The sequence below is a fragment of the Sapajus apella genome, unplaced genomic scaffold (assembly GCF_009761245.1).
Source record: "Sapajus apella isolate SASKATOON/1434 unplaced genomic scaffold, GSC_monkey_1.0 scaffold40, whole genome shotgun sequence".
NCBI lineage: Eukaryota > Metazoa > Chordata > Mammalia > Primates > Cebidae > Sapajus > Sapajus apella.
Window position 1 is genome coordinate 15,133,580 of NW_022436980.1, and position 20,501 is coordinate 15,154,080.

General features: G+C 39.2%; 1 protein-coding gene across 1 annotated transcript in view; it reads left to right on the forward strand.

Moving 5' to 3' along the window:
* The window catches only part of CBLB (Cbl proto-oncogene B), a 261,652-nt gene extending 241,151 nt beyond the window's left edge, over window positions 1-20,501 (forward strand). Inside the window, exons 18-19 of the mRNA XM_032299210.1 lie at window positions 17,670-17,772; window positions 20,013-20,501. Coding sequence (XP_032155101.1) covers window positions 17,670-17,772; window positions 20,013-20,157 — 248 coding nt within the window. The 3' untranslated portion in view covers window positions 20,158-20,501. The remainder of the gene's footprint in view (window positions 1-17,669; window positions 17,773-20,012) is intronic.

The window sequence follows — 20,501 nt, forward strand, 5'->3', positions numbered from 1 at the left end:
TATCTCTCCCTTTCCACTTCTCCCTAGGTCCAGAGCAATTTAGCACTCATTCCCAGCCTCACTATATGTTCAGCAAAGAATACAGCTTCTGTATACACCATTCCTGTAAGAAATCAGTAAATAACTTCTTATATTTTCCTACTTATTTTTTCTTTCACATTTTAACTTACTTAACTTCACATAACTGGTGGAGCAAATCTCCATGGATATCCAGTTATTTTTTTCAAATGTCTCCATCATACATATATAGTTTATAGCTCTACCTCTATCTATGGCTTCTCCATGACAGGATATGGCAAACTCTCTAATATGGTATAGACTAGTGGGGAAAGGCTAGCTTATGTTGCAGTAATGAAGAATCCAAGATATCAGTGACAAAAAAAATATCAAAACGTATTTCTTGCTCCTTCTATGTGTCTACAATTGGTCAGCTTTTTTACCACATTCTAGAGATCACTCTGATGAAGTAGTCACCATTTCAAACAGTGCTGGTCATAATGGCAGAGGAAAAAGCTCTAGGGATCTGGCAGTAATAACTGAATGCTTAGGCTCAAAAATGACATATCTAAGCCAAGCGTGGTGGCACATGCCTGTAGTCTCAGCTACTGAGGAGGCTGAGGCAGGAGGATGGCTTGAGCCCTGGAGGTCAAGGCCGAAGTGAGCTAGGATCACGTCACTGCCCTTCACCGTGAGCAATAAAAGGAAACCCCTCTGTTTATTTTTTCAATTAAAAAAAGGAAAAAGAAAAAGAGACATATATATTCTGTTCATACCTTATCGCCCATCTATAAAGGGACCCTAAAATGCCCAGAAGGTAGAAAGCCAGAAACATTTATAAACATCACTAGCAATTACTATACTGTGTTAATAGCCTTTACATTTACTTCTTATCTCTTTTCCCCACTAAATGCAGAAGTGCCAGTCTAAGGTTTTGGCACTATTTGTCCCTTGTTTACTAATTTTATTTTTTTTGCAAATATGTGTTGCACAAACCAGCTCTTTTTACTCTGCCATCTATATTATTTCCCTTGAATCTACAGTTTCTTCTAAAAATTAATATTTTATCTATGCCATAGAGGAGTCCAAAGTTGAAACGTGAAACTTTTCCAAATTCATTCTAAAATGTGGTTTAAAAACTTTTCTGCATAGAAATTGTCAGAAAATAATCAGCATGGCTCTCAGTCTTTTCCACTCAATTATTCTAAGAAATGATACCATCTAGCCAGATATTGATTTGTGGTGGAGAGAAACCAAAATTAATTTTTGTTACTTGCAATATGTAGTTTATTTATAAGGGGAGTGGAAGTAATTCATGGCTGGATTATAGTTGATTACAAAACAAAAAACTTTTCCCCTTCTATTTAGTTCAGAGGCGATTGGTAGCTGGCATCATGATTTATTTATTTATTTGTAGCAGAGCCCCCAATACGGATCTGCACATAGAAGCTGGTCCCTAATTATCAATCAAATTGTGTGATGAGACACAGATTGATTTCTTTTTCAGAATGTCTAAGCAGGCCAGCAGAAACAAGGATTAAACTATTTTTTTGCAAAGGCCCCTCACCCCCCCAAATTTATAATTATTCATACTTTAAAGTATACAACATACTTTTCCTATGTAGCTTTATATTTCATTCTCAGAACAACATTACACATACACATTATTTTCTCCCATTTTAAAATTGAAGAAACAGATTTCCAGAAACATTAAAATCACTTTTCCCATTGTAAGTGTCAACAGTTGTCAGGGAAACTGGCAACAGGAACCCATCTTTTCTAAACATAAATCCAGTATTTTTTAAATTAATAACCTCTTGTAATTCTGGAAGTCAGGTTTATCAGTTAGAATTAGGTTCAACTCATGTAACAGCAACAGGATAGAAATTGACTTTTACTTACGCCGGTATTCTGAGCTGGGCAGCACTGAGCTGTGTGGTGACTCTACAGCGCTCGCAGGGACTCCTACCTGTGCGCCTCACCATCTGAGTGCATGGCTGCCATTCTCAATAGTATTTTATGTCGCAAGAGAGTGGATGCAATTCCAGGGGTGTCCACCATCGTCGTTGAGTTGAGGGTTTTGAGAAGAATTGCAGAACGCTGGTAAAAATGAGTCCTTCCCAATGGAGTCAGCTCTTTGTAAGCAACGTTCTCTGAAGATGCCCACAACACTTCCATCTGTGTCTCATTTGGTCACAACATAGTCACATGACCACACCTCCACACCTCACTATAAGGGCAGCTGGAAGATCTGGGAAATAACATTCTTTAATTCTGAGAGGTGGTGTGCTCAAGGTAAAACTCAGGGATATGTTATTAAGAAGGAAGAGAAAATGGATATTGCATAGGAAAGTGGCAATCTAAGCCACAGTTGAGTACCTGACTTCAATCTGAATTATTTTTCTCCATCTTCAACTTCAGGTCAATAAAAATTAAACAAAAGAATTATTATAGAATTGACAATACTACATTTCATCAGTTCTAAGGTATACCTCTTCACACACACCTTTTAATGTGATGTCTTACTATCAATAGAATAAACAAAATTAGTGAATATAATTTTTATTATCACCATCTGTCAGTTGCCATAACAGCCCCTGATTCTCTGTGCCTTAGTTTTTTATAGATGAGTCTGTAGGTGCTGCCTATATGTGGGCTTGCACGAACATCTTAGAGGATCTAAGCCTCTCCAGACCGAGGTGGGACAGAGTCCCACGCCTTGACTTGCTCTGACATTTATTCATTAACTTAACATGCTTCAGTTTGCTTGATACTTGTAAAATATTTACTAAGGGCCTAAGGCCAGGGCCTTTAAACTGGGCGCTGAGATGTACCCGGAAATCAGGCTGTTGTTGTCATGGGTCTTGCATTCTTGTGGGGACAGTGCATCAGAGAAAATAAACAAATTATATAAAAATATATCAGAAGCGATAAGTGTAAGGAAAAGCAGAGCAAATTATGAGACAGGAAGTGTGTCTATGAGAGATGAAGGGCCTTTTAGAATCTGGAGTCAAAGAAGTTCTTTGTGATAGGTGACATTTGAGTAGCTACTTAACTGAGAGCGACCCCTGTACCTACATGGAGGAAGGACATTCCAGATAGCTCGGAAACTAATATTAAGCTACTCTCTTATATCCAAGATCTGATCTAGTGGCCAGGGAGTATTTTTTTAATTAGTTCACCTTATTAACAACACAGTTTTATTTATCTGCCTCTTGAATGTCTACAAGTTTCTCTGTAGAAAGGCTCAGTCCACTTGACAAAATACGGTTGCTCTTACGGGGCATTCAAAAGCCACATTTCTAGAACACGAACTTGTCAATTGCTGTCTTTCACTATGCTCTCCTGTTACACGTTCCACTTGCCTTCCTAGTCTCCTTCTTCCTGTGGCCGATTTTGCCCCCGAGGGTCTGTCGCTGCCCAAAGTGTCCGCTGAGTTTCTAATTACAAACCTCTTTTTACAGCTGGGGAGAGTGACCCATGCCTGTTATCCCATCACTTAGGGACGGCAAGGCAGGAGGATCTCTTGGGGCCAGAATTTCAGAATCAGCCTCAGTAAAATAGCGAGACCTCATCTCTAACAAAAGATGTAAAAATTAGCTGGGTATGATGGTACATGCCTATATACCCAGTTACTCAGAAGTCTGAGACAGAAGGATCACTTCAGGCCGAGACTTCAAGGCTGCAGTGAGCTATGATGGTTGCCACTGCATTCCAGCCTGGGCAACACAGCGAGGCCCTGTCTCAAAAATAATAAAAATTACAAAATAAACCTCTTTACTACGTTTCCAACTCTGATCTTCTGATTCCAGTCCAAGGTTGGCACCTAAGATAAAAGATAGTAGGTATTTCAAGCTTTTTGTGTCTGCGCTTTCATAGATAATAGCTTGTACTTGCCTTGAAGCATTTATTTCCAGAGACAGAAATCCTCTATTGCAAGGAGTCGACAGTTTTCAAAACATCGGTCGGTATGATTACAGAGATACCATGGAAATGTTCTTATCATAGGTCTATGGTTACTCTTGAATAAGATTTATATTTAGATAGTTCATTGATATTTGTTGATTTTAAAATTTAAGAATGATGTATTATTTTATACTCCATGAAGAAATGGATGTTCTTTTTCACAGTTTTCTCTGCTACAATATATGTAAAACCCAATGTATAATCATCCAAAAATGTTTATCCTCATGATCCATTCTGTAGATTAATGACAATAGCCTTCTAAACTTCTTGTTTCCAGTGTGTCTAGCTTCTCATCATAACTCTGCTTTGCTGATTTCTATCAGTCTTTCATGTGTTTGAAGTAGACTGGCAGATCAGTCTGTGGCTGAATAACTTAGGGTTGTTTCATTGGCTGTCAGCCAGGACTACCAGGAATAATTGGGTCTTGTGTCTCATCAACCAGCATATTAGCCCAGGCTTCTTTCCTTAGTGGTGGCAGGGTTCCAAGAACAGCAAGCAGGCAAAGTCCCAGTGTTCATTCTTCTTGCTTGCTAGTGAGCCATGGGCCCAAACTAATCAAATGATGAAGCCTGGCTACAAGGGGTAGAGAAACAGACATCGTATGTTGCTGAGCAGAGCTGCAAAGTCACATTAAAAAGAGATGTGCGAAGGCCGGGCGCTGTGGCTCAAGCCTGTAATCCCAGCACTTTGGGAGGCCGAGGCGGGTGGATCACGAGGTCAAGAGATCGAGACCATCCTGGTCAACATGTTGAAACCCCGTCTCTACTAAAAATACAAAAAATTATCTGGGCATGGTGGTGCGTGCCTGTAATCCCAGCTACTCAGGAGGCTGAGGCAGGAGAATTGCCTGAACCCAGGAGGCGGAGGTTGCGGTGAGCCGAGATCGCGCCATTGCACTCCAGCCTGGGTAACATGAGTGAAACTTGGTCTCAAAAATAAATAAATAAATAAATAAATAAATAATAAAAAAGAGATGTGCGTGGAATACTTAGAGCAGTTTTAGTCATAATTACCCAAAATTTGAAGCAACCAAGATATTCCTCAAAAGATAGTTGTATAAACAAACTGTGATACATCTAGGCAATGGAATGTTATTTAACAATAAAAAGAAATGACTATCACACCATGAAATGACACGGAGGACTTTTTAAAAGATTATTATTATTGAAATGGAGTCTCACTGTATTGCCCAGGCTGGAGTGCAGTGGTGCATCCTCAGCTCACTGCAACCTCCTCATCCTGGGTTCAAGCGATTCTCGTGCCTCAGCCTCCCAAAGTGCTGGGATTATAGGCATGAGCCACTTCACCCGGCCAACATGGAAGACTCTTAAATGCATTTCACTAAGTAAAAGACCCAGTCTTAAAAGGCTTCATACGTTGTGTGATTTTTGTTAATTTCACATTCTTTTTTTATTTTTTGATATAGAGTCTCGCTCTGTTGCCAGGCTGGAGTGCAGTGGTGCAATCTCAGCTCACTACAATCTCCACCTCCCGGGTTCAATCGATTCTCCTGCCTTGGCCTCCTGAGTAGCTGGGGACTACAGGTGCACGCCACCATGTCCAGCTATTTTTTGTATTTTTAGTAGAGACAGGGTTTCACCATGTTGGCCTGGCCAGGATGGTCTCAATCTCCTGACTTTGTGATCTGCCCGCCTCAGCCTCCCAAAGTGCTGGGATTACAGGCATGAGCCACCATGCCTGGCCGATCATATCACATTCTTGAAAAGACAAAACTATAAGACAGTAAAAGATCAATGAAGGCCAGAGGTTTGAGGAATGGAGGGAGGAATGAATAGGTGACACGCAGGTAATTTTAAGGCAGTGAAACTCTTCCTTATGATAGTTTAATGGTAGGCACATGACATTATACATTTATCAACACCCATAGGATGTATGACACAGCATGAACCTTAATGCAAACTATGGACTTTAGGTGGTAATGATGTGCCAATTGGTTCATGAGTTGTGACAAATATATGACACTAATACAAAATCATAATAGAAGAAATCACGTGTCAGAGTGTAGGGGGAGGATAGGGAGCACCTGAGAAACCTCAGTACTTTCTGGACAATTTTGTGTAAATCTAAAATGCTTTTAAAAACAGTCTATTTCAAAAGGGGGTTGGGGAGGTTGTGTGCATAAAGGGATGAGAATAATTTCTGACTACGTTTGCATTCTATCACAGCATCTAAAATCTTTCAAAATTTGCCAAACCTAATTCTCCAGATTCATCTCCTAATCACTTCCCCTTGCCACTTGGTTCCGAGACGTAGAAACCCCAACCCATTCCCTGAATACGGTTGAATTTCTATGCCCTGTGGTGTTTTCTTCCCTTAGCTGGGAGACTTTGACATCTTCTTTTTTGTATATTGAAGTTCTTTTCATTTCTTCTCCAGACTCCATTACTTTTTCCAAATCCTGTCAGCACCCCGTAGTCTAAAATAATTCCTTCTTCCTCTGCATTCTGACAACGTCCTACCAGTGCTGTATTATTTATCCTGGCTGGCCTTTTATTATACTCAGTTTTCACATCTGTTTCTATCTATTCTCCTTGAGGGCCAGGCCCTTGTCTTAATTTTCTTTGATTCAACTATAATGCTGAGCACAGTGCAAGACACATAATTGGAACTGACTGACTGTTGATTGGAAATAGCAATTAAATTTAGAAAGGATGGGGTAACAACCATGGAAGTCTTGAATTTTGCCTTTTTGTCTAAGTAGTTTGGATTTTCTAATCTTTCTTCACTGCCGATGACCCAAATCGCATTTTACTTGTAAAATATAAGGAACACTGTGGAAGAAGTTATTAACTTACACAAATGATAACAACAGTATACGATTTTATGTAAAGTATGTGGTAGAAAGGGGAATCAGATCCATCGCATATAAAGACTATCACATTTCACTTATGGCTTGTGGTAAAGGAAAATATATATAAATTATTAGCTATTAGAACCAGCAGATTTCCCCTGCAGTTGACATTGCTAATATTATAAACATTGCACAAGGCATCGTTTCATAAGAATGAATTTAGTGATCAATATGTTACCACTTGGGGGTATATTTTTCTTTATTGCCATGACAATTGAAAAGAGTGGGGATTTGAGTTTCTAATTTTAATTGATAACTAGATGGTTTTCCGCCCAATATTGAGCTCTAATAGCCCAAGGTCTGCTCACTTTTTCAACATCATTTCTGTGCAATTGAAATAAAATGATCAATTAGTCATTTAAGCACAGCATCTGTGTTTTGAGGGCAAGTTGAGAATAAAAGTGAAAATCAATCTCCTGGATGAGTCTCAGAGGGACACTGGCTCGTTCCCTTTAGGAATGTTCCCATCTCTGAGCACAAGGAAACTGCCAGAGTTCGGGCAAAAGTGACAGACACGTGTAAGTTTAGTATAGGGCCTGCCGTATAGTTTTAAACTGGTGTTAGTGGACATAACCGAATGCGAATCTAATGCTGAATTAGTTGAGAAATACACAGTGACCTAAGGAGAATGATTTTTTCTTTCTTTCTTTTTTTTTTTTTTTGAGACGGAGTTTCCCTCTTGTTACCCAGGCTGGAGTGCAATGGCGCGATCTCGGCTCTCCACAGCCTCCGCCTCCTGGGTTCAGGCAGTTCTCCTGCCTCAGCCTCCTGAGTAGCTGGGATTACAGGCACGTGCCACCATGCCCAGCTAATGTTTTGTATTTTTAGTAGAGACGGGGTTTCACTGTGTTGACCAGGATGGTCTCGAACTCTTGACCTCGTGATCCACCCGCCTCGGCCTCCCAAAGTGCTGGGATTACAGGCTTGAGCCACCGCGCCCGGCCAGGAGAGTGATTTCTAATCAGTGTTACACACCTGAAAGAAAGCAAGCCAGGACCCTAACAGTTTAATACACACAGGACGCAACACTGCCGCCGTGGGGAATGAGCGGAGCTGTGATAGGAACGGAGAGAGAATCTCCATTGGCAGGACTCCCTTTCCTCTTCAAAACTAGGTAATAGCTTCACATATTTCCCTGGGCTTTGTAATATATACTTGTCCATACCAACACCTGTAGGGATGTCCTTTGTGAGTACTGTTCATTTGCAAAATGGCCCTCACAAATATATGCATTTTAAAGTATATGCATAAGACTAAAGTAACTAAAAAATAATCGATAGTAATAAATAAGAAATAATCTGTAGTAAGAAATACTCTTAGATTAATGGATGTAGCTCATTATGTAGTAGAAAATGATCACAATAATGAGACATGTAGACTCAACTGGCTATCAATGTTCCAAATGACAGCTCTACCCAATGGAGTAGAAAAATGCCCAAGCAAGATATGCCAAGTTGAAAAAGCTCCATGGCTTCACTGTCATCCCAAATTTTGGTTAAAAACACGCCGTCCTGTTGTTTAGTTTCAAAGATGGAGACTGGAGTTCATAAGATTTATTTCATCACTATCAACACCAGATGACTGTCCAAGCAGTCATCAGTATTCCTCCCACCAGAAACATCTCTCCAGTCCCAAGGAGAAGGACAAAGCTTTTCACATCTTGAATCATAGTAACAATATTTACCTCATTTGGTTGTACTGATTATTAAATGAGCCAATCTTTATAAAGTGCCTAGCCATGGAAATCTCACAAAAAAGCCTGTTGCTGGCCGGACGTGGTTGCTCACGCCTGTAATCCCAGCACTTTGGGAGGCTGAGGTGGGCAGATCACGAGGTCAAGAGATCGAGACCATCCTGTCCAACATGGTGAAACCCCATCTCTACTAAAAATACGAAAATTAGCTAGGAGTGGTGGCACATGTCTGTAGTCCCAGCTACTCCGGAGGCTGAGGCTAGAGAATTGCTTGACCCCAGGAGGCAGAGGTTGCAGTGAGCCGAGATCACGCCACTGCACTCCAGCCTGGCACCTGGTAACGGAGTGAGACTCTGTCTCAAAAAAGAAGAAAAAAAAAGCCCGCTGCTGCTACTCCTTCTCATGCTCATCCCCATCATCCTCCTCCTCCTGCTTGCCCTTCTCCTGTTACTATTAATGCTACTGTACCTGTCTACAAAGTAGTACATAATTAGGTATTAACAATTATGCATAATGAATCAGCTATAGTATATTAAAAGAAGCTGATTTTGGAATTGGACCAGCCTGGGTTTGAAAGTCACTTACTAACAACCACAAGAGTTTGGCTAACTTAACCTCCTTGAATGTCCGTTTCTTTATCTGTAAAATGGGACAGTAATATTTACCTCATAGCATTGTTATAAGTAATTAATGCAAAGTATCTAGGAAATAATAGGTGATTAATGAATGTCAATACTTTTGCCATTTCCTCCTAAACCTCCACTATGAGAGTCTCCACTCTAGACAAGAGGATGCCACACTTGAATAAGTGGGCTGTAGCCCCAGAAATCGTTTCCTACTCTGAGTGATTGATGGAAACACGTTATCTCTTTCCAGGCAGCAGCTGCTGTTGACTGCCACACAAGTGTTCCCTGGAATGTGCTGTTAGCAGATAGTGATGCTTTATTGCCCACAGTCAGCTGACCATTTCTCTGGAGGAATGAGAAAACCCAATAAAGTGGGTGAACCAATGCTGTCAGCCAATTCGGAATACAGTCCTAGATGGATACAAATGTGATCACATCCCTGACTACAACATTTCCAGCAATTTTATATGCTTACACAGTCCTGCAAAGCCCAGCCATTATCACCGCACACCCAAAATGCCCTACTTCTTATGTTTATCTTTAAAGCCAATTATATTCTTAAATTTGTTTTGCAGAATTTCTTCCAGGAGTATTTCCAGTCATTCTGGATTTAAGCTGCTGCATGTCCTTTAATCTCTTTTCACAATTCCTTCCCGTTCTATCTCCCACCCAGGTGTTTAGTGAGATTGTAAATGAATATTAATGGTGAGTCCTTTACTAGTCCTTCAAAGAGGCAGAGTAAACTTGGATGTGTGGGCATGGGTTTTAGAGTATATTATGGTCCTTACTGTCTATTTGTATGGGACCTACATCAGTTTAACCTCAATTGTCTCGACTGTGAAATGGAAATAGTAAAGCATACTGTTAAAAAGAATTATTGGAGCTTAATTGAATGCTTAATGGAGAATGGCTAGCACATGCTTGATGCGCAATACTTTGTAATACTCAGAATACTTTTACACATACAGGTTTGATTCATCTATCTTCTGGATTAACCTTCGTAAAAACGCTTACTCTGAACTTTTTGCACATTTCCTTCTCTCTCTGCTACCTGTGGTTTTTTTTTTTTTTTTTTTTTTTTTTTTTTTATTGCTAGATTCTATCTTCAACTAGCTCTGTCATAAATAGAGAAAAGCAAATGGTGAGCAAGTAACGGTGGACACTTCTCCAGCTGTATAATTTCAAAGTCTCTGCGTGGTAGTGGGACATGGGAAGAATGGCGCCTTCCTGGGGAGGAGGGTCTACACTATGTTCCCACTTCCTGTAAGACCACAGGCAGCTCGATAAACAAGAATATTTCCTGGGCACCCACTGGGCTCAAAGCACCTGATTAGGCTGAGAGAGAGATTACAAAGGAAAGAGAAGATGGGCCTCTTACCTGGATGCTCAGCCAGCCAGCCGCTTAGAAGCCTGAGAGAAGCAGGGGAGTCAGGGCTGGCTGGAAGTTGTCACACCACAATGCATTATACTCAAGAGGAGCTAATTTTAAACTGGCAAGTTGTTCTATCTGTTAGCACAGAAAATATTCATTCCTGGACTAAAGGAATTGGGAGTTAACCAGATCCCGGGCACCCAGGGGGCCTTGTAAATCACAGAGCTGCTCAACAACCTGGAAACTCTGCTGAGAGCAGTGAGAACATGTATTCCAGCAACAAAGGAGCACAGAAGCCTTTTGTAAGCCAAGTGAAGGTAGGTGCTGTGCAGTCGGTCCACAGAGAAGACAAAATCTAGGACAGTGGTTACTATAAAGCCACAGCTAAAGTTTCTCTGTTGTCTTTATTTATTTAACCCTTCCTTTAAAATTTCCTGATTTTTCGCTGTCATTTGTGAATATTGCCTGATCAACAGGAAAATCTGTTTCTCTAGAGATGGGGCTGGGGATGGATAGAGGAGGCATACAGCCTGTGAAGGCTGAGCATGCTCTTGGGTAGCTCTGTGGTGGAATCATTCCTCCGCCTGGCCAGAGAAGAAGTCTAAAGAGCAGGCTGTTCCATTCAGAGATAATGTGGAGTATGATTTCCCCTGCTGTCTCAATTATTTCTGAAATGCAAACTTGCAAAGACCGATTCACGTGCTTGTGTTTAGGAAAACCTGAACCCTCCCAGTCATGGGCTTTGTTCTTCTGATTTTCTTCTTGAGTTTACCTCTCCTCAGGATAACTGGATTCTTGTAGAAACTAAACTGAAGCTGGAATATTAATCCAGGTGGCTCACATGTCAATCACTTTATAGAAGCCTTTGAAGGTGGATGTGTGACAAGCATATCTAATTATTTATTATGAGACTTTTATTACTATGGCTCTTTTCTCCTAAGAATTTTCTGATTTCAGAATACTTTAGAAGGTTATTGCTATTCATCACAGCCTATTTATTAAAAATTGGAGTGAGAAGATATGCAAATAAGCAAGCTGAAACTTCTTTTAAAATTATATTTTATATGTTTCTATTATTACATTTTTGCTTGCCAATAGTGAATATTTTCCTTTTACAGTTGAAATATATTTATTCTTTCAAAGGAAAATTTCAAAGTTGTAGCTTAAAATAATAATTAAGGACAACCAACAGATTCAGTATTTCTTAGAAGCAACCTTAGTTGAAACTGTCTTTGCAAAAATTATAACAGTGAGGCAAATCTAAATTGATTTAGATTCTTGCTTCTAACATCATAAGCTTATTGCATTTCCTAGCTTAAAACAAAGAGGATAACAGCCCCTTCCCAAAACTAACCCCCTTTTTGCTCAGGGACAAAATCCAACTTTGTAAGACTTATAAAAGGCCATGAGGTTAGGGTTATGGGAAGGGCCTGAATTCTGCTAAGATGTATGCTTAGTTCAATGATAACCAGCCATTGTTCCCTAGCTTGCCTTTCTATAATTGTTCGCTACACCAGAGGTCATAAGATTTGTAACTTCCCTATTGCTCCCAAAGGTTCCATCATTATTGTCACAACCTAAGATTGGTCTTTGAGATATTTTTCAGACTTCTGCATTCTGGCAACTGACTGACTCTACTCAGATCAGTGACTCCAAGGAACTGGCTCAACCAACCCTTTAACCCATATCTAAAAACTGACTCAGCAGGCCAAGATAATTTGGACATTCCTGTGATTTCATCCCCAGCCATTAACAGCACCTATTCCCTAGCCTTCTGCCCACCAAATTATCTTTAAAAATCCTAGCCTCTGAGCTTTCAGGGAGGTGGATTTGAGAAATGTATCCTGTCCTACTGCTTGGCTGGTCCTGTGGTTATTAAACTCTCTCTCTGCTCCAACGTCACTGTCTTAGTGAATTGACTTTATCTGCACAGCAGTCCAGAAGAATACAGTTGGGTGATTATTTAGCGTAGAAGGAAGAACTTCAGATTTTATGCAGAAATATGAGGTTTACTTTAGATGTGCTGCTTAATAAAATATCATTTAACTTTCACAGACTTGTGTCTTTAAATATAAAACAAGGATGACATATACTTGACTTAACTGTGGTAATAAGGATTGAAAGTGATCAAGTGAGTGAAAACTACCAAGTGAAAGATTTTATAATAATTATTTATTCCTGGATAAAGATAATATGGAAACTAATGTTCACAGCATAGCTTTGGACAGAGTTTCATATCTGAGATCTATGGATAAGAATTCAAACATGAACTTCTTCAGAAGTCCATGAGTTCCCTAAAACAATATGTAAAATGGTGCACGTGTGTATGTTGACTCCGTATTGCAAGTGACAGAAATTGAACTCATACTAGCTTATCCAAAAGAGAGCTTAGGCCAGCCACAATGGTTCACACCTGTAGTCCCAGCACACTGGGAATCTGAGGCGGGTGGTGGGTGGATCAGTTGAGGTCAGGAGTTTGAGACCAGCCTGGTCAACATGGTAAAACCCCATTTCTACTAAAAATATAAAAATTAACTGGATGTAGTGTAGGGTACATGTAATCTCCACTAGTCAGGAGGCTGAGGCACAAGAACCACTGGAACCCAGGAGGTGGAGGTTGCAGTGAGCTGAGATTGCACCTCTGTTCTCTAGCATGGGTGACAGAACAAGACTCTGTCTCAAAACAAAACAAAACAGAGCTTAAATAAAGTACAATGGGAAGCCTCAGTATCAAAAACAGGGGAACCAAGGCCTGGAATACAGCCAGGTTGCCACTTCAGTCTACTGGTTTGGTTTCCTCCTCCAGAGGGCATTAGTCACAGCTCACCAACTAATATATGCTAGGAAACAGAAATTCAGATGATTATGTCAGTCACTGGAGTGAGGGACTGAAACTGAAACTGACTAAAAGTTCCACGATAGGACACCAATTGTTGTGTCTTGATCAGAACCAATCACTGTGGACAGAGGAGGGGTATTTAAGATGATAGTGGTGACCAGTTGCAAGATAGAATTAAATAAGAAAAAAAAGTTCCCCGAAAGAAAAATGTGTTGGGTTTGGTCCTAAAGTGAAAAAAATATTTTGTGGGAATTATTTCTTTGATTTTCAAATGTTTTCACTTATCATAAAAGGACCACATATTTACTGATCTGAGAATTAAAAGAATGTTTCCTGTTCCATTGTAGCAGATATTTGTTACATTAAAGAAACGCAATGTTTCTGTGATTATGTAAAAAGTATTCATTTACCTCAGTCCTATGATAAAATTCATGCAAAGTATTATTTATTAATAACCTTCACATAATCATTAAACAAATTATTAATATTTAACAATGATTCCATTAAATTGGAAGTTAAGATTGCCACCTGGACACTTTGGGCTTCTCCTACCTTTAAGTCAACAGGCTAAGAGGGAGTTACATTGTTTGCTGGTGATTGACCCAGACGACCAAAATAAAATCAGTCTACTACTCCACAACAGAGGTAAGGAAAAGTATACATGGAATACGGGAGATCCATTAGGGCATCTCTTAGTATTACCGTGCCCTGTGATTAAGGTCAATGGGAAACTACAACAGCTCAATCCAGGCAGGACTACAAATGGCGCAGACCCTTCAGAAATGAAGGTTTGGGTCACTCCACCAGGAAAAAAAATCACAACCTGCTGAGGTGCTTGCTAGAGGCAAAGGGGATACAGAATGGGTGGTAGAAGAAGGTAGTCATCAATACCAGCTACTACCATATGACCAGTTGCAGAAATGAGGACTGTAATTGCCGTATTTCTTCCTTCTTTTGTTAAAAACGTGTTTGTGCATGTATGCGCTTATACTAAGAATATATCTTCATTTTATTTCCTTTATTATGTGACATGATTTATTTACTTCATATTAGCATTTAAGTATTGTTAACTTTACATAATAGCATTTGGGTTGGGAATCAGTGGGTTTCCAGTTTCCAGTTGTGTAAGGATAGTAGTATTATGGTCATAATTATGACCTTACTACTGTCTTTATTTAGGATTATGCATGATCTCAGGAGATGTGTATGTGTTCAAGTTGATAATGGTGGACTTGTGATGGTTAATACTGAGGGTCAATTTGATTGGATTGAAGGATGCAAAATACTGATCCTGGGTATATCTGTGAGGGTGTTTCCAAAGGAGATTAACATTTTTAACATTTGAGTCAGTGGGTTGGGAAAGGCAGACCCACCCCTAATCTGGGTGAGCACCATCTAATCAGCTGCCAGAGTGGCTAGAATATTAAGCAAGCAGAAAAATATGAAAAGACTAGACTGGCCTAGCCTCCTAGCCTACATCTTTGTCCCGTGCTGGACCCTTCCTGCCCTTGAATAGGAGGACTCCAAATTCTTCAGTTTAGGAACTTGGACTGTCTTTCTTTGTTGCTCAGCTTGCAGATGGCCTATTGTAGGACTTTGCGATAGTGTGAGTTAATACTTAATAAATTCCCCTTTATATGTGTGTGTGTATGTGTGTGTGTGCACACGCACGCACACACACATATATGTGTGTATATATATCTCCCCTATGAGTTCTATCTCTCTGGAGAACCCTAACTAATATACCTGGGTATCTTTCATGTACACATAAGGTATGCATGTTAATAAACTTCTGTTTGTTTTTCTCTTGTTAATCTGACTTTTGCTACTGGGGTTCCTTCAAGAAAAAAAATAGTTTTTCTTCCCCTACACTGTTGAGAATAAAAAGTGATCTAACTCTGTCATGTAGTATTTGGTAATATCCAGCCAAATTGCTTACACATTTACCCTTTGACATGAAAATTTCACTTTAGGTATATATATCTGTTTTAAAAAAAAAGACAAACTGTACACAAGACTATTTATTGAAGCTCTATTTGTAATATCAAAAAATTGGACATATCAGTGTCGGGTCTCAGAAACCAGTACTCCACAATATGGTGTTTTTTATTTCTCAGGTAGACAGGCACAAGTGGGGCAGGAGAGGCATCTCCCCAGCTCACTAAGAATGTCAGGAGATGGTTTAGCAATTATCACATTGCCTTTATAAAAGTGATAAATTGGCAGGCAGCACCAGGGAGAGGCCATTTCCTGATGGTCCACACCTGCTGCACTAAAATGTTAATTGACTGCAGATGCCATGCAGAAGCAACTTCCTGAGCATGTGCATTAAGAGAAAAAATGGTGGAGTATGACCTTTGGGAGGCACCCCGCCGGAAAAGGGGAAGAAAGCCTCGGATGGGCATGTGTACAACTTCCTAAACGTGCTACATGTACTACTTCCCAAGCATAGGAGGGCACTGTGCATCCAAGCAGCCCACCCTAAGGGAAGAATCATGGGAAAGAAGCCAGCCTGTAAAGTGCCAGGATCAAGGTTAAACATTGCACTCAAGTTGCCCTCTTGGGTCTATTGCAAGGGCACTTTCTTTTCCTTTCTTTCATGTTCTAAACCTTTTTAAAATGAGCCTCCACTCCTCATCTGAAACTTGCGGCGATCTCTTTTTCTTTAGTCAAATTCTTTTTTCTCAGGAGGCAGGAACTGAGGTTGCTGCAGACTATACAGATTAACAGCTGGTAACTCAAATACTTGTTACCGGTAATATTTTGACATGCTGAACTGAAACCTCAAGGTCTCTATAACCTTTCCCCAGTCCTCCACCATTTCTCTGAAAGAAGCTGAACTTCTTTTATCTGTGTAAGATCCAGACTCACTAAGGAGAACAACTATTTTTTCTTCCTGTCCCTATTCCCTATTATCTATTGTAGAAAAAAGCAAGATGTGACCACACTTGAGTAGATCTTTTTATGAACATTCTGACTGTCTCCAAGGGTCATTTAAATTAAAAACAAACGAACAAACAAAAAAAACTTACAATTCATGTCTGTTCCGGGATTCAATCTCTCCCTAGCAATTTATTGCTCTTCCATAGATTTCTTCTTCTTCCCCTTCCACAGCCTGCTTTATCAGGATCCGAGTCCCCATTCTTTCAGTAACCTCAAGATTATATAGAAGCTTCTGTACCTCACTGAGAAGTTGGGTCTTCAGAATAAAGGCTCCCATGTATGAACACTAAAAAAATTTGTATGGTGTTTCTCCTATTAATCAATCTTCGTTACTTCAATGATTTTTCAACAAACCTTTAGGAGACCCAGACCCACACTGACGTAAAAGAAAGAGGCTGAGGTACAAAATATAATTCAAACAGTATTCTTGAGCCAGCAAAGCCAGCTGCCCAGAAAACTCAGAACCAATAACCTTGGATATGAGCTTTAGTATTCCTTTGTTACAAGCAAGCTTTTAAAGGTTAAAAAGAAAAGAGAGAGAAAGAGGGTTGACACAAAGTTGTTTGTTAGGAATTCTTATTGGTTTACAGATATAACATTGCTTAGTGATTGACTGTATACATTATTAAGTTATAGGGTATGAGGTATCGTCTCTGGCACGGCATTATTAAGCTGTGAAAACAGCAAGCTGTTTCAAGAGATGGATACACTGTTTAATAAGGGTTATAGGACATGATGATTGCTGCCTCATTTTCATGTCTCTCTGGGCCTGATAATTTAAAAGGACCTGCATTTCTCAGATAAAAGTTATTTTCTTTTATTTTAGAAACAATCAGAACAACCAACAGGTAACTGATTAACTCAGTCATGATATAATTGAAACTGCCTTTCAAATTGAAAGGCATTTTCAAATTGAAAGGCAGTGAAAATTATGACAACGTGAGAATTCTGACATAGCTGACTCCATCTTGCTTCTAACCTCACAAGCTAATTGTCTTTACTCATTCTTGGGCATAGGTCAAGCTAACTATGGGAGGAATTTAGTTTATATTTTACCTTTAAAACATGATAATAGTCCCTTCTGCAAATAACCCTCTTTTTGCTTGGCAAACAACAGCACCTTTGTGAGACTAACAAATTGGGTACCACGTTAGAATGACAGTTAAGCAATCATGTAGCTGGAGGTCACAAGATTTGTAACCTCCCCAATTGTTCCTATAGATGACATCATTATGGTAAAATCTAGGACTCATATTTGAGGCACTTTTCAGACCTTGCATTCCGATAGACCAGCTAGTACCACCTTGATGAGTAACATATATCAAGAAGCTGACTCAACCCATCCTGTTTTCCCCACCCAGGAACCGACTCAGGCAAGAAGACAATGTTGACTCCTGTGATTTTATTCCCTGGCGCAACCAGTCACAGAAGTCCCCAAACCCTAGCCTCTCAATGCTTAGAGAGGTAGGTCTGAGAAACATTTTCCATCCTTCTGCTTGGATAGCTCTGCAATAAATGAACCCTTTCTCTGCTGCAACACTCTTGCTAGTGTCATTGCATTGGCTTTTCTGGGAAGTGAGCAAGAAGAATCCACTGGGCTGTAACATCATTGCAGAATGGGGTACCATGCAGCTGTAAAAATGAAGGAGGCTGATCTCTACATACTTTTATGAAGTGATTGCTGGGCTATATCATTAGGTGGAAAAAGGCAAGAGGCAAATAATATTTAGAGTATGCTACCCTTTATGTAAAAAAGAAGGGAATATGGAAACAAGATCATACAAAAATACATGTATATGTATGTATGTATCTGCATGTGAGTATATACATGTATATGTAAATACATGTATATACATACATAATCACATGCAGATGCATGTATATATACACATCCCACATGTATTTGTTACATTTTCTTCTTTTTAAACTTTGATTTTAGGTTCCAGGGTACATGTGAAGGTTTGTTATATAGATAAACATGTTATTTGTTATATTTTCAAAAAGAAACAATTGAGGAATAACTAAAGCATGCAATAAAAGGGTCACCTATTGGGGAAGGAAGCAGGAACAGACTGCAGTATGAACTTGTGTTATAATTTTGACATTGGAACCATATAAATGTTTTATGTAAGAAAAAAATAGAAAAAAAAATTAAATTAAAAACAAACAGAAATGTAAACTCACTGTTTGGATAATAACATGAAAAAAAAGTTACATCAGGTTAAAAAAATTTCAAGTGTCAAGTTTTAGTAGTACATATATTGTTACTTTAAAACTATTACAGGTATATTTAAGATAAAACAAGTAATTACATTGAAGTATTTAAAAAAGGAGATTTTCAGCATGAGAAAAATTGAAAAGAGATACCCATATAAAGTAAACCAGGTTAAATAAAAGCCTACAGTCTTAAATTTGAATGAGAAATTCATTTTTTCTCTTAAAAAACCTTTTATTTGCTGACTCTGTTGACAGAAAGTGCCCAGTAGTAATGAGAATTCTTGCTTTCTCTAAACATAATTTCCACTAAAATATTCTAGGACTTTGGGTGAAGTAGCTAATGTCAACTAGGCCTAGGGCAGAAAATGGGAAGATAAACCTGGGACATCTTCTTGTAATGGGAAGTAAGGAATTTATCTAGATCAGTGGTCTCATATAATTAAAAAAACAGAAACCAAATGGAAAGGGCTCCCTGCCATTGGCCTACAGTAGGACAACTGGGCACCAACAATAGTAAAGACTAGAAATCATTTCACACACAAAATACATAAGATTCCATTAGTTTAGTAAGAATCCCAACAAAAAAATACTCCTTGTTCTCCATTTGGGGCTCACTAGATCCAATCTCTTTAAACATTAAGAGGGGAAGAACCAGGCAGCCATTTTCCTTTTTCTATACAAGCTGTGTTTCAGGTAATCAAGTAATTAACTTGTGCATGCTATTCTTTACGGTAGCATCTCCTTTAATACATGCAGAAAGAATGATGCAATTAGAAAATGGCTAAATTTCAACCACTAAATTATCAATGGAAGCCATCAGTGTATGCTCAACCATTAGTTAGAAGGTTCATGGAAATCTTCATGATGGAATGATCTGCCTGACAGCATCTCAAACCCCAAATCCAGTTGTCACTAAAAGCGGGACAATCAAACATCATATGCCTTCTGATATGATACAAAGGAAACTAGGTATTACCACCTATCGTGGATGTTTACCTAAATAATTGAAACTAAATCAACTCAGGTATCCAAATCTACAAGGTAACAGGGAATACAGGGTAACTAATTAGTTGAATATGGAATGATAGGCAGGATTTGAAGTTTAACATGAGGAGGGAGAGGTGAGGGGAAAGGCATTAGAAGTAAGAACCAAACCACAGAGGCAAGGAAGAAGCAAGCAGTTTCTGTGGTGAGTAATAGGCATTGAGGCTGTGTTCTGGAAGTCCTTGAATGCCTAGCTGAGAAATGTATAAACATAAACAAATAAAATTAACAGTAACCACTTTTAAATGCTTTCTATGAACCAAGAGTTGAGTTTCTTGTACCGAATTACTTACAGCAATCATTTGTGGGAGGCGTTATTTTAATTGTTTTACAAATGGAGAACCTGAGGCCTCCAAAAAGTAAAATAGCTTATGCTTGGGCACCCAACACTTAAACACAGAGGCGTTTTCAGAGGTTCAATGTCACTGCTTTCTCTACTGTAGAATTGCAAATTCACTGAAGAGAGAACAACTGACCCTCAAACAATACAAGTTTGAACTGCCCAGGTCCACTTACACACTGACTTTCTCTGCCTCTGCCTCCCCTGAGATAGCAAGAGCCTCATCATCCTCTGCCTACTCAACCTGAAGATGACGAGGATGAAGACTTGATATGATGACCCACTTCTACTCAATAACTAGTAGGTAGATTTTCTCTTTCTTGTCATTTTCATAACACTTTCTTTTCTGTATCTTACTTATTGTTAGAATACTGTCTATAATAACATAGTATGCAAAATCTGTGTGAATTAACTGTTCATGTTAAATAGTAAGGCTTGCAGTCAACAGTAGGCCATTAGTAGTTAACTGTTTGGGAATCAAAAGTTATTGGTAGATTTTGAACTGCATGGTGTAAACTAAAGATAAAATTCTAAGCCCCGCAGCTGACTGAATAGACCCCTTTTCTCAGCCAAGGGGATTTCAAAAGAAACC